The sequence below is a fragment of the Rhodnius prolixus genome, unplaced genomic scaffold, assembly GCF_049639745.1.
Source record: "Rhodnius prolixus isolate KJV_2025 unplaced genomic scaffold, Rpr scaffold_1, whole genome shotgun sequence".
In the NCBI taxonomy this organism is placed as follows: domain Eukaryota; kingdom Metazoa; phylum Arthropoda; class Insecta; order Hemiptera; family Reduviidae; genus Rhodnius; species Rhodnius prolixus.
In genome coordinates, this window is record NW_027411581.1 from 60,362,204 (window position 1) to 60,377,946 (window position 15,743).

The 15,743-nt window shown below is 31.2% G+C and overlaps 1 protein-coding gene across 1 annotated transcript; it reads left to right on the plus strand.

The window, feature by feature from the left end:
• Positions 1 to 102: 102 nt before the first annotated feature.
• LOC141450201 (uncharacterized) lies at positions 103 to 14,524 on the plus strand. Its single transcript, XM_074120356.1, has 4 exons — positions 103 to 429; positions 1,921 to 2,308; positions 2,865 to 2,921; positions 11,848 to 14,524. Exons 1-4 carry the CDS (start codon positions 259 to 261, stop codon positions 13,179 to 13,181), a joined length of 1,950 nt encoding a protein of 649 aa, XP_073976457.1. The 5' UTR covers positions 103 to 258; the 3' UTR covers positions 13,182 to 14,524.
• The last annotated feature ends 1,219 nt before the right edge of the window (positions 14,525 to 15,743 follow it).

Consider the following 15,743-nt stretch of genomic DNA (forward strand, 5'->3'; position numbering starts at 1 on the left):
TTTTTCTTAATTTATACAACTTCCTTTATTCTTCAATTTATTACAACTACGCAAATGAAGTTAACGGTTATTAATGAAGCTACGACTACATCCACTATGGTGGTTATAGTTATACATTGGTCTTCTTTAATTGTGCTTCGACTAAAGTGACAGTGTGTCATTGTGATTAGTTTGAAGTTTAAGGGGTTGTTGTTTATTTATAAGTGTTTCTATGTTTTTAAGTTAAAATTAAAAAAAAATACAAGAAATAACGGAAAAATGGAGGAAGATGATTATTATTTGAAATGGGAGAAGCACCACAGTGCTTTTATTTCCATGTTTGATTATCTATACAAGCATGATATTTTAGTTGATTGCACTCTTGCAGCTGAAGAAAAATATATTAAAGCTCATAGGATAGTTCTTATGGCCTGCAGCTCGTATTTACAAGTGAGTAATCGTTGTCCTCAATCAGTGAGAAGTTATCACCATTGAAATTCTATATTGTATTTTTGAAAATAAAATGTTGGATCTTTATTTTAAACATAGAACATCAGTATCCACTCATTGCCAACATTTTATAATTTTAACTGGTGAAATTGTTAAATTCATAACACACATAACCTCCCATTTGTTGAGGTTAAAAACAAACTTCTGTACTAAAAACTTACTTTTCCTATAAATGTAGGGCATTGCTCTACAATTGAATTCCTTATAGCATTCAAGATTTAGTGATAATAAATAGGTTTTGAAGTTCAACCGAATAATGTTTTACTTAAAACTTGTATACAGAAGACTTGTTATTACTCTTACAATGATACCAAAATTGAATTTCCACAATTTTGATAAAAGTAATAATTTTTCTAATAGTTTTTTTGTTTCTAATTCTTTAATAAATTTGACTTCTTTTGTTAATATAAAGAAGGATGTTCTCGTAATGTTTTCTCTAACGAAATATTATTTAGGATATTCATTGTTTAATCCTTCGTTTAAGAGCGTTTTGTTGTGTTAATCGTCTACACAAGAAAGGGCGCGCTAGAGAAAGCAATAATGCCATTTACGTAAGTTAAATACCTAGGCAATATTCGTTCTTAGTGAATTGGTTTCTTCTGTTCTCATTAAAAAATTAACGAACGGTGATTAGAATGTTGATGGTTCATTAGTACAAAAATAATTGCCTTCAGATGATTTCTGAATTATAATGTAAGATGTGTGAATTACAGTGGTTTGCTCTGATGCGAGCGATAGCTTAGATAGTCTAATGCCATCTCTTCAGTAAGGCTAGGTCATAAAACTTTATAAAACTTAGTAGATAGAGTAAAGCCATTTCAGAGCTTAAAGCCTCAGCTAGGTCTAACTAGGTCATAGTCTGTATACAATCTTCAACAAAGGGTACGAGTAATAAATTTGTGGGGAGAGCTAGATTGTGGCTGATGAACTCATGTCTCCACATCGTGTGGATGTTGGAGATGTCTGAATAAGGGTTATTCAGGTTCATACCGAGCTTCTAACTGATGCGCCAAGGTCCTTGAAGAATTAGCAATCCTTTTAAGATTAGTAGTTGTAGATCGGCAGATAGTTGTTTACATTAAATAACTGTTCTTATCTTTTTAATGAATTTTAAGAGTCGCGTGTAGTTGCTTCATTGAAGTTATGGATGATCTGCTTCTGCCACAATTCGCATCCTTTTTAGGCAAGAGTTCTCGTGAGATATAATAGGCTATTAGTTCATGTATTTCCACCTAACTAGGTAGACGAGAAGCCCGCCTGAAAAAATTAAAATATTACATTATGAATTTCCTAAACCTATATCACAATAGGGGATTCTAAACATTTTGTACGACCTCAGTAGAAGTTGTGCCTTATTATTAATTTATTATTTAAATATTTACTAATTAAATTCATGGATAATTTCATAATTTTTTAATTTTTCTGTTGCAGAAAATTCTTTGTGACCACTCAGAAAACTATCCAATTGTATTTTTTGATATTAAATATTCAGAATTGGAAGCGATTGTTAACTTTTGCTATCGTGGCGAAGTGAAAATTCCGTTTAATCAACTTGAGGGTTTCATTGAAGCGGCTACTATGTTACAGATTAAAGGTTTGTGTAAAAATAGTGATAGTGAAATAGTGAATGATTGTGAAACAAACAAGAGACGTTTGCCATTCAGTGATTCCAGTAAAATTCCTTGTAAAAAAACAAGAACAGTGTCAAATAATGAAGGTGAAAATAGTGTAACTTGTGATGATATTATTGCTTTGGAGACGGAAGATGGAGTTGCAGTTAGAGAAATGGACAGAAATGGATATCCACATCCCTTAGCCAGTGAGTTTATTATTAGTTTGAACTTTATTTTGTATTGAAGTAATTGCTTCTACTTAGAATTATAAATTTGCCAGTATTGAGCTGGTTTCCAAAAGTGGAATACACTATCTAATTTTTCAGGGACCTTGGTGTCCCATTGGAATTTTAGTCTAACAATGCGGTACTGCACTCAAACACTCAGTTAATAAGAGGGCTTGTAGAAATAAGTGTGCAAAATGTGTGCAAGTATTTGGGCTGAGTGAACGCTCAGGCGAATCTCTAGGTCTTTATTGAACCCAAGCTAATACACGTCACAAAAGCTTTTGCGTTGTTATGCGTTGCAATGTGCAGACATTCTGCACTTTAAACTGTTAATTTTTGGAGCCACAATAGATAATTGAGAATCTATTCACAGTAGATTTGGCTTGAAACCACTCACTTTACCGTCTATATATTTTTTTTCTCGCCTAGTAGTCTATGAATTTCTATTCCTGAGTTCTGTTATTAATTTAATTTATAACTTTTTATGTGAATAGAGATGTATTTTTTTTATTAATGGGCTCATTTTCTGTTTCAGTGGTGAGCGTAAAGCCTGATCCAGAGGACTTAATTAGCCTGGCGAGGGATTTGCAAGGTAAGATACTTTATATTTGATCCAAGAGGTGGCATCATTTCCAGTGAACTAATAGTTTTATCAGGTACTCGGAGATAAGTAATTTTAGAAGAGTTTTTTAAACGAAATATGTTGGAGTTGAACTCTTATTGAGTTTAGTTTTTAACTTATTTCGTTAGGGCATTTATTACAACTTCAGACCTCATCAAGTTAGTGATAAGATGTTACTATCTAAAAGTAATACATTCCTCTGTACGTATGATCGCTCGTCACTAGTTCTTAGTCTTAGTTTTCTAAATTTGAAAAAATATGTAATAATTGGGCTACGAAATATATTGTAAATAATAAATTTTTCTCCTAAAAGTAAGATGATGCCATCTCAATAAGCCACAGAATTTTGTAAAATTCTTAGTTTTTACTAACAAATTGTTAGTACTCATCTCCCTCTTTCAAAATCATCACAGCGTCATCAGGACTTCACCACAGCAAATTGCTACAAATCTTTCAGCATATAATATTCTTTTTTCTTTTTAATTTATGTATATGTAAATGTTTTCTCCATTCATGTCCGTTAAAATTGTACTCATAGAATTTTTCGTTTTGTTGTCAAGTACAATCATTTCTTCAATTTTCGCGCTGATTTAAGATTTAATGATCATACATTAATGTGGATGACATTAGTATTTTATTGGACGTTACGAGAGAAGCGAATCTTATCTTTATCTAATCGTGAAGTTCTTTAAATTTTATTTAATTTTGTTCCAGATTTAAATTAACTTGGTGTACTGCACTTAAAGCACAATATTTCCTACAGTTCTAGTATATTATGTATGTCAATTTTTTATTTCACTTAAAAAAATTTAAGTTATTCATATTAATTATATTACCTCTGATATTACTATTAGTGTCATAACTACTAAGAACTATCATTTGGGAAATTCTTGTTATTTGTTTGATTTTGATTGAAGTAATTGCATCAACTTAGAACTATAAGTTTGTTAGTATAAAGTAGAATACACTACCAATTTTTTCAGGGACCTTGGCGTTCTAGTGGAATTTTACTATAAAAACGCTGTACTCACAAATGTATAGATAAAATAGTGAAAATATTTAGTAATTTTTACATATGATTCTGGCTGAAATAATAGCCTGTTGCTTCAGAGAAATTTCTTGGATGTAACTACTTGAAGTGGGCCCGCTCTTATTTGCACGGTACATTTTTGTAATTTATAGTACTATTTTAATGATTTCGGTTTTACTCAGAAAAAATGTGTATTCGATGAAAAAAAGTGTCATTTTTACATCCGTATTTTCATTTGGAAAAACTGGTATTGATCCTGAAAATTACTAATACTTGGATTAATGAATGTTTGAAGAAGAAATAGATAAGTTAGACAAGAACGATTTAGCTGATGGCATCTTTAATGGACATGACTGCTATGAAGAGTCTGAAACAAGTGAAATCAAAAGATAGGAAAGGACTTGATTTTGAGAAAAAGAATTTTGTTCAATATTACCTTCTTTCTATGTTAAGAGGCTCTTCAGTTCCAGCAATACATTAATCAACTTTTACTTTAGCATAACATGTTCTAAGCACGAACTAAATTGGAACAGTTAATTACAGATCTCACAACGAAGTCTGTACTATCAGAATTTGTTACTAATTACTTCCATCGAACTAGAATCGACTGAAAATGTCGAATGCTGTGAGTTCACTTCCATTTACCAGGAATAAAAGATTAATTTTAGTAAACTTGTACAATGATTGTAATTATTCCTTCAGGCTATTTCTTTAAAAAGTGGGTATTCTAGTTTCAATAAAATGAATTACTCGAACTTTTTGCGAATATACAAACAGTGAGATGCTAGTTATGTATATAGTTCTAGAATGGATTGATATTGTTTGTTTTTTCATTTTTATTTTAGTTGAAGTTAATGAATTTTTTATTTGCCTCGAATTCTACTTAAAAAAAAAAGTTCATATTTACAATAGAGGGGTTCGGAGGTTTAGTATAATATCTGTTTGTCATCCTTCTCTACTACTGCTTCATTTTGTGACTTCATGACTTAGGTGACACCTTGGTCACAATTTTGGGAAATAATTAAGGTATATTGTTCTATATTATTTGACTAATACACCTATTTGCAACATTCTGTTTTATTTGGGGGTCCATTTAGTGGATCTGCAATTTCTTTTTCATTTCCACTTGTGATTTAAGGTTGTACAGATACTACAGACTTTTTAATTCTTGTTAATATTCATCTTTACCAGAGAAATGACCTAAATAATTGGTAACAAAGAATTTGGCTCCAGGGCGTTCTAAATGTTTAAGAATTGTTTTCCCAAGCCCTTAATGGTTCACTTCTTAATCAATCCTTATTCAGAACTTTTCATAGTTATAGAAAATTGTAATAACTTTACAAAATAAGTCTTGAAGATGTTAATTTATTGAAATCATTACGAGTTAAAATAATGTTTCAGAGGAATGTACTGTAAATAATTTGGAGGTTACTCAAGTTTAATTCGAAGAGATAAGTAATGCCGAGAAGACAGTAAAAAACGGAAAATCATCTGGTCTTGGGAAGAATCCAGAAAGTCTGCACCAGCTCATAGCTACCGTTGCCATCGAGTGCTTGAAAGGGTGGCAGTTGCATCAGGAATGAACAACAGATCATATTGTGTATATTTACAAGAAAGGGAAGAAGAGATTGTGAAATAACTATAAGATAAAAGGACATTGGTACGTTTGGAAGGTACATAACCAGATTTGAAAAAGTAGGTTGGACAATGTTGCAGAGTGAAAATTGGACAGGCCAGCTTCAGAGCTGGTAATTATTCTATAGACCATATCTTCATGCAAAAACATCATAAAAAGAGACCAGATATAACTGGGTGGGTTAATCTACTGTTCATCGTCCTGTTTAGGGCGTATGACTCTATCCCTGAAATTGTGTTAGATAGTGAGAAAGGGTTTATGTTCAGACACAAAATGCCAAAAGTGCAAAGCAGAGAGATGAGAATAAGTGGAGGATTGAAATTGGACTGTGCTCTCTCCAATTGCTATTTAATGTATATAATATATGGTAATGCTTTAGAACAGTTGAAGAAAAAAATGTGGAGTGTGAGTATAAAGGTGGAATACCGTATGGAGAGGTTGTTGTTGCTTCGGACCATGAAAATGCGGTCTATATGTCCCGCAAACTAGTGGAGGAATATCAGAAAAAGAGATCAGCAATAAGTATAGGCAAGATAAATGTTTATCTTTGCTTATTTCTGCTCATCTGCCAGACCTAGACTTGAAAGGTCAAATATACGAGCATTGAGTGAATTTAAAAATGTGAATGATTTTGCTTGGGTTTCAGTGGCTGAAGTAAAAAGGGACACTTTCCGCAAAATAGGAAGAAAATATAGATGGTTGGTGCTTTAAACTCTATTCTATAAGCCAAAGAATTCAGCTTTAGAGACAAAAAAAAAAAAAAAAATTTACCTGGCGCTGGTAAAAAGCGTTAAGCCGTGCGGCTGTGCGTCTTAGACATTCCCAACAGTAAAGAGAGAAAAAGAGCTGAAAGGGAGTACAGTAATCTTCACTATATCGGTATGATGTGACTGAGATGGTTCGGCCACGTTGAAAGGATGAACTTAAGAGATGGATGATCACTGGACTAAGTGCCAAAAGGACTAGGTAAAAGAGTCCTTCGCGATGGGGAAGTGGTTTGCTCTAAAACAAAAATACTTGATAGGAGTTCAGGGTACAGCATAATGAGAATTTCTGAAATCATACTTGTGGATTTCTTGTTATCATTTCTTAAGTTTTATAAATTGTACTTAGGACTGTAGGACTTATTGTAACGACAATAAATATTTTTCCATTTTTCCGAATTTGGCAAATGTTGCACAGTCTAAATTTTGACTATCTAAGGCACATTACTAGTCACGTGAATTTATAACTTAAGCATTTTCTACTTTATTTTTATATTTAAGAATTTAGTTTATGCAGGAGGAGAAAACATATCCTTTTTATTTGTTGGGGTTATTCTGCATTGAGGTTAATGTTTTACTTTTAGGTTTTGGTGTGAAAACAGTGGTGCAGATCCCAGTTTCTGTGACATACTGGTCTAATCGTTTTAAATTATAGATTTCTTAAAATGACCATTCCAAACCATTACTTTCTGGACATTTGATGCTAATCTTAAAAAAATAGATCTTCCTTTTAATGAACAAACTTCTTTGTCTGATTTTAAGAAGTGTGTCTATTTTTGTTTTTACCAAAAATTGCTTGGCAAGGGATCCAAAATAAAATCAATAATTCAATCATAGAAACAGTGTTGGAAATTTATCATTTGTCAACACAAATAGAAACAATGCTAGTTTCTTTTCTTTTTCTAGAATAGTAGTTTTTTTTTTTTACAGTAACTTTTAATTAATTATTAGGTTTAATTTTAAATAGCCGACAAATACTAAATTTACTTAAATATATATAAAGGTTTAGCTATGTGCATCCCATTTGCAGTAGTAATAACTTTCAACAGTGGTTTACTTGCTATTGTCCTCACTTGATTTTGAGGTATTGTTGATTTCTCGTCCCAATATGTGAGCAATTAGTTTATTTGCTCAATTCTTGACTTTATTTCTGAATAATTTTTAATAGAAACAAATATATTTTAATACTTACCATTTTTTGTTTGTAATTATTGCCGTGACTCCCGCCAGAGAAAAAATAAAATTAAATGGGTTTCTTTGAATTTTTTCCTTGTTAAAGGAAGGGCATTTATGTTAAAATTGAAGATTTGTTATAGTTAGAAGAGGATTGAAACGAGTTTTAGGTTTTAAGAACATTTTTTTAGATAGAATTACTATTTTTATTATATCAGGTAAAATATTAAATTTTAATAGATTATATAAAATTTAATGAAGTATATAAATCAATAAAAATCGTTGAATAGGTTTCCACAAATTGCTTGAAATTAAAAAAAATTTTAATTGAAAATGATTTAAAGTTAAGTTTACAGTAGAATGAATAGTTTTTGCATTTTCATAGCTTAGTTTTTCAACCATTACAAAAAGAATTACAAATGTGAAAACTTATGCACTGTTGAGTTAGTAATAGGTTTGTGGCTTTGATCTTATTGGGTTGTACAATAGTCTTAGTATTTTTAAAGTCTTCGTTTTAGGCAGTTTTACTTTAACGAGTATTATAAAGTAAGACTAATAACATTATTAACTTTGTTCTTAACTTTTTTTTTAACCCACTTTAGTGCCGATAAATTCATTTCCTCTTTATACCACAAATATTCTTTGGTGGTTACCTAAATTCACTTCTTCTTAAATAATGCAGTTTTTACCCTCAAAAAATTATTAAGACTAAATGTGGTCCCGAAAGATTGTGCTATAAGCAAAATGAGAATGAAGTTTAAATTCCATCTCTTTTCTCTAACAAAAGGGGATATTTTTCGGCTATAACCGCATTTTCCTTGTTCCATTAAATTTAAAGGAGTTACAAGTATTTGCTTTCGTGACACAGAAAACAAAAGAAAAACAGATTGCTAGATATAACCGTTTTTTAGTGCTTTGGTTAATTATACCAAATTTTCATCGCTTTATGTAACGAAAAATCATTTGGATGTTTTAGTGAAATATGACTTTATTCCAATGGTCACGCAAGTGCCTTATAGAGTAAGACAATCCTTAACCACCTGAAAGTCTTTAGGGCTTGTTCGAGGATCAGCTTCTCTACAACTTCTCTAAAAAAACAGTTGGGACAATGGACGTCCCTGTTTTCTTTTACTTTCAAGGTTCATAACTTTCCCAGAAACATGCAGCATGAAATTGGCAAAACATAGCTATACCTCAATTTCATTTAGCTTTACTTTAAAACTTTCTTGAGTAACATTTGTTGTTGAAAATAAATTTTTAAAATAATGCTTCAGTATATTCTAAATTTCAAACTTTATTCACACTTTTTTTTTTAAAATTCTGAAACCAATTCATTCGGTCCAAACTAGACTAATTTCTGTTACAACTGAAAAGTGAAAGTGATATATTCAGTATTAAGTGACCGAAGTGCAGTATCCAAGCAATGATTGTAGAAGTAGTTCATTCATCAAAATTTAAGAAAAATCACAATCTTTTGTTACATTCACCTTTTTTAATTTTTCACTGGAGATTGATATTTTGATAAATGATTGCAAACATTCAAATTATTACATGTTCCGCTGGTAACTGATAATTTATAATATTTATAAGAAAATAATGTGTGCTTCTGCCCCCCGTCCGCATATCTTGATATTACATTACTTTCTAAAGAATCTGGGAAACACAAAATAAAAGTTTCAGTTATTTTCCCAATTCAGTACCGTTTGTAGTTTAGTATCATTTATATAAGTCATATTCAGTGTATTAAAAAATGTTTCATTTTCTCACTTTTACTCCATTTCACTAGGTGTGAGGAGGTAGTAGATTGCTAATTTTCACCTGAATCCTGCAAAAGTTGCTTGAAGGTTTCTTCAATCCAATTAGTTGTGCTAAGATATTAAAAACAAAATGATATATTGAACTTTAGGTGATGATATTTTCATAGGGCAAATTTAAAAGATGAATATATGTACTCTTGCGCCCCCACAGAACTAAAGCTAAAAAAGAAAATTGGGTACTTTTTATTCTTTTGATCGATATATTTACTGTTTGGTTTTTAATATTTTTTTTAATGATAATTTGTATAATTGATGTAGATGTAAACTCATTCAAGATATGTTGCATATGCAAAATTAGTAGTATACAGATATAAATGAACATAATAATTACGAGTTCATTTATACCAATTTTGATAATGTTCACTTTTATAAAAACTTTAAAATCAGTGTTATAATAAGCTTAAGCAGGAGGAGGGTTTATTTGAAAATAGATAAAGTATAGACATTTTCCTTTTTCAAATTAAGTAATTATTTTTACTTATAAATATTCCTTGACTTTTCATTTCCAGATGTAGAGGAATTAAATGAATTTTCTTTAGTGCTTTGCAAGGAAAACAGCTGCTTTAGAACATTTGCTTCAACGTAATAATAATTTGAAAATTTATTTATATATAAATACAAATCAATTAAATTTGAGACATATATAATTATATATATTTTTTAACTTTCTGGAGATGACAGAGAATTTAGAAATATCTTTCATCAAAAAAGTTTTTTTTTAACAACTATTATGTACTTTGCTCGCTGATAGAAAGTATGTTGATGTACTAATGTATGGCAACGGATTGCCCTGGGTCTTATTTGACGAGTAGGTTGCGAGATACTGGGAAGAAACCTACATTCTTCTGTTAGAAAAGAAGAACGGAATGGCTTAGAAGAAGAAAATATTAGTCTGAGATGAGATGCCAATGACATTGAAATTGGAAAGTGATACGCTATCAGGCGAAGAAATCATTTACAATATGTAAAGAAGAATGTTAGATGCAGTTTTTTTTTTTAATAACAAATTTTGTTCAGTAAAGTTATATTTCTGTTCGGATTTCAGGCATAACCTCAACCGAAAAAAATCATCTGAGTTTAATGCTGAATCTCAAAATATTTTCAGTGGAATTCATTCAATTTCTAATATTTGAACGAGTAATCGTACTTATTTCTGTAAAAATTTGATATCGATATACTGTCTTGACTAAAAGTTCGCCAGAAATGAAAGATTTTATTACTGAAAAAGGAAACGCATGGATCTGTAAAAACAACAGATGAAAAACTCTGTTCAATGGTAAATAGTTTATTTCTCATTCAGTTATAAGCAATTTTAGTTATTGATTTTCTTTTTTTTCTTATCTTTTTACTAATCTTTCAAGAGAATGATGCAAAGTATTGAATTGTAAAAAAAAAAGCGTGGAAAACTTCCAATTTTAGACAAGGAATAAGCATGCTTGGAACACTCCGTAGAGAATTATCAAGTTTTAGTGAAACAATTTAGCGAGTGAATTTAAGAACAACTTTCTGGAAGTAAATAAGATGCTAATTTTCACGATAAGTTGCCCAATTCATTTTTGAAACTGACCAATTGAATAAAGTTTGTAGGAATAAATGAGAAAATAATTTACTGCTAGTCGAACGAACAAGTGTGACAGAAGCGTATGCAAAGTTTTCCTCACGAAACTCATCTAGTGATGGTTGGGATAAAATCCACGATATTGTCCAGCACTCAACTACATTTTCATCATTAGATATTTTATTGATTGGTGAATCTTCCAACTGGCAGCGAATTACTAACCAGCAGTAAACTATGTGACTTATAATAACAATATTATTTTCTGCTTTCTGTTTTCCAGATTTTTCTTTCGGCTTCATTAAAAAAATCCACATTTGAAATTGATTTTTCTATTGAAACTCGCCTAAGTTTATGGCAATTTTTTTCTTGAGTTGTAGCTTCACTTTTTCCATTTCTTTGACTGTGTGAGAATAAGATTTTGCAATCTTACTGTAAAATCTTTAAATGTTCAACATTCACTGTATTGAGATGAAATGTCTTGAATGAGTTTAAACAAAACTTTATTTTCAGCTGTCATCAAAAGGTAGGTGAAAGAGGGAGATTAGTAGTGTTAGTTTTTTAATGCATGCTATTTTCCTGTGGCAAGGATCTTTTTATTTTCTTTAGTTTTAAGAATTTGGATGTTATTGAAACCATATCCCTACCCTTCGAAATGATTTATTATTCTCGGGAATTTATACTTATTTTACGTACGCAATAATTCAGCCGAAATTTTCCGATAGAGTTTTAATTTTGCGTGATCTAGTTTTTGTATTTTCATTTTAATTTTAAAAGTGTTTAAGAAGAATTTAGAAATTTTGAAGAAGATTTAATCGTAGAAGGGTTTATATATTTTAAGTCCGGTAAGTGTCCATTGAAGGCTTTAATTGTGCGAGTGTGTTTTAGATTCAGTTATTTATTTCTGATGGGGTTTTTCAGGTTCAGATAATTCAGATGTGGATTCTGATGATACCGGTGGTAGTAGCGGAGGCGAAGGAGAGGATATTAGCCATATTAGTGACTTTCTTAAATCAAGCAGTACACTTCTGTTTCCTTGGACATGTAACAGATGTGGCGAGGCATTTGCTACCAGGGCGCCTTATGAAGAACATAGACGAAATTGTGCTAAAGTGGATCCAGCAAATCATCCTTGGAAATGTCATAAATGTCCAAATGCGTATAAGAACAAAAAAGATCTTGTCCGACATTTGATATATTGTGGCAACGATTTACCTAGGCTTTATTGTAACCGTTGTGGTAATAGTTACAAGTACGTTCGTGGACTTAGAAGACATCAGAAATATTGCGGCACAGATGTCAAGCCGTTAAAATGCTCTCAATGTGAAAAAACTTATAAATACAAACGTGGTTTACGTAGACATCAAAGAAGATGTGGCATCGCTGAAGCATTACAGTTTTTGGCTGGCAAAGGAGTGACGCCTGTTGTGGTTACTAAAAGGTCATTTAATGTGCCAGGCTTAGGAGATCTTGCCAAAGCTGGCTTACCAGTAATCAAAGCAACCTCTCAGTTGGCTCAATTGTCGCAGTTATCCGCTTTTGACAAGTCTTTCAAATTATCAGCAAATTCTGAAAATACGGGACAAACACTTGAAAACTCTTCATTAGGTAATAGCTTACTTTCAGAAGCATCAGTTTGCGGTTGTGGTAAGGTGTACAAATATAAGAAATCATACGACAAACATATTGCAACTTGTGTATGTGGCGGTCCTCAAAGAGAAATAACTAGTCGAGAAGAAAAACCAGCAAACAGTGATAGATCTGACAGTAATGCTGCAGTATTGTTGGATAGTGACGGAGATGATGGTGAGGAAGCTGATGACGAAGGTTATGATAATAAGAATGAGGAGGATGATCAGGGAGTTACAGATGAAGAAGATTCAGATGAGGAAGATGGTGATATTCCTTACAGTCCCCAAGAAATAAGCGAGGGAAATGAAGAAATTATTGCTAAAGATAATAATAAAAGTCAAGAAATGAAAGAGAGGAAGCATGTGAAGAATGTATATCAGAATGAAGAAGAAGATGGCTACATTGACGAATCCAATTGTATCAAAGTTCAACTGGCTGATGAAGGCAAAAATAATTCAGAAAATTTATTAGAAGAAGTTCAAGAAAGAATAGCAAAACAGAAAGAAGGTAATAAGAAGAACAGTGATAAAGTAGTGTCAAAAGAAGAAAATGTTGAAGAAGAACCAAATGAAGATGATGATGATGAAGTAGACCAAAAGATACTACTGAATTCAGAGGGTTGATCTCCTCTGAGATTCTCCTAAAAATTTGTACAAAACACGCTAATTGTAATGCAAAAGTAGTAAAGCTAGGAAGCTTTGAGAATCCGTCAAGTTACAAACTAATCTTAAACATCGATGAGTAGTACATCCATGATTCATAGTAGTAAGTTTTAAATCATTTAAGAGCTTTAAAACTATGTGTTTGCATTTATTGTTTTCCACCTTGGGCAAACATTTCAATTGCTTTTAATATTTTTTTTTTTATTGGCATTTTTGTTAAAAACAAACTTTAAAAAAAAGTGATAGTGCTTAAAGTTTAGATCTTTTTTTTTTTTTTTAATAATTACTCGGTTGTGAATTTTATTTAATCAAAGAAACTTTAGTTTGAAAATGTGATTAGGGATAAAAGAGATTAGGAATTAGCTAAAAAATTTCACTATTTTTTTTTTTTTTAATTTTTGTATTTCTTTAAATCTGATTATGTTCTTAGTAATTTCATTTTAAAGGTCCTGGACTAAATTTCAATTTTATAAGTTACCCATCCTATATTGATATCAAAACATTGAATATTTTAATTGTAAATAATTAAAAGTTATGTAAAACCGTGATGTTATTAAGAAAAAAATTAATTGTAATCCAAACAGATACTATAATTAAAAATAATTTCATTAAAAGTAGTGTGTTACTGTTTTTATGTACTCTTATTTTAGGTTTTTTGGATCAGTTGTTTATAGACTTTTTTGTTTAAAGTTAGGGAGTACCTTATTTTAGGTATCCGATTTTATGGAACTAGGAGTCATTCCATTTTGTTTATTTTAAAATTCATATTAAATTTAAACTGAACAGAATTATGTCATTAACATAAATCTATTGTGTCATTAAGTTGAAACAATGTAAGGTTACTTGTTTTAGAAAGGGCTTCAATATACCTTACACATTAAACGTTTGTATAATTAATGTTTCTGTTAGTGTATAGATCAATTACTTGTGTAAATATTAATGAAACAAACAAAAATTCTTACCAATTATTGAAAATTACTCAATAACAAAAAATTATTATTCGTATTTGCAAAATTTGTGAACAGGGAAATCATTTGCCCTTAGTAAAAAATGATTAGTTTATTATGAGTATTTAGATTGGAGTTGATTACCATTATTTTTTTTATATCTTCTTTTAGTTTGCTATTATTACAGATTACTAGTTTTTTGTTTAGTGTTTCATTACAAATGTGAATATAATTTTAAGTAATAAAACTAAAACTTATGATTAATGTTTCACAAAGTAATAAGTTTTTTAATTTTAAAAACTATTATTTTTGTTAAAATCTAGTTTAGAATAAACTGATGGTATTGTACAAAATGTACTAACTTGTGTTTTATTTTTCCTGCTCTTTATATCATATACAATATAAATATAGGTTTTAGAAGGCCTGTACTGTAATACAGAGGGCGTAGAATTAGATGGTTTATTGCAAAGGTTATGGCGCATATAAATTGAGTATTTTTTTAAATAAAAAAAAAAGCTTATTTACTTAAAATAAGTGTTTAGATTATCTGCTGCCAAACAATCACTTCTGTTAGTTTATCGTGCCTCATATTTGGTCCATAATCTCTTACACTACATTCAGCAAAGTGAGCCTTAGATAAGGTAATGATGCGACATCAGGTTTGAAGGTTGGCAAGACAAAAGGATTCAAATCAAACACGACCTGTACGAAACAGAATCCTTGCTCATTCAACTCTGCTGATTTGTTCGCAATCAGTCCACGGACATATGGCCCAAAATGTATACACCCTTTTAGTGCGTTCCTAAATTTAGCATGGGCTGCATATTAATCTGTTGTTACCTGGACACCGAGGGCAGGTATTTAAGTTCCTTCCAATTTTGCTAATGAGCCATGTGCACCATCCGCTAATCTGCTAATTTTACTTGGTGCAAACGCTAGATAGAAGGGCTTTCTCTACGTTTGCTACTGTTCTTTAAGCCAGCAGTGGTTGTTTTTTTAATTTTATTTGAATCTAGCGCAGGTGATGGTTAGCAGTCGCCATCTCTGAACCTGTATCTAAATCCAACAAGAATTGAAACTCCCTCCGTCTATTCTGCTTATTTTTCCTGTATTCTGTTTGGGCAGTTAAGGAGCACAAATTTTGCAAATTTTTTCCTGGATCAGAGCGGGAAGATGCTCCCTGTAACCCAACTAATGCATATTAATGTAGCGCAGACTGATAGCAGCCTCTGCCAAGTTTACTCCTGCCAAACGTAGCAGGATGAGCCAATACACTGAGGCCCCCATCAATCTTCCTATTTTAGCTGAGTCAATCATGCCCATGGGCAGAGAGGGACGCGAAAAACTCGTGCATCGTTCAAAATCGGTCTAATTTTATGCCTTATCAGATGAAACACTTGAGACGAGCACACCCCATTACCGAAATAGGGTTCTTTATGGTGTGTATTTTTAAGTACCGTTTTGAATTAAAAGAAAAAAAAATACTTTTCTTAAATGTGTTATTTTTACCTGCAAGCCTGTACCTTAATCTACTTTTCTGCATAATTGCCACCAATATTAAGGCACTTGTATCCTA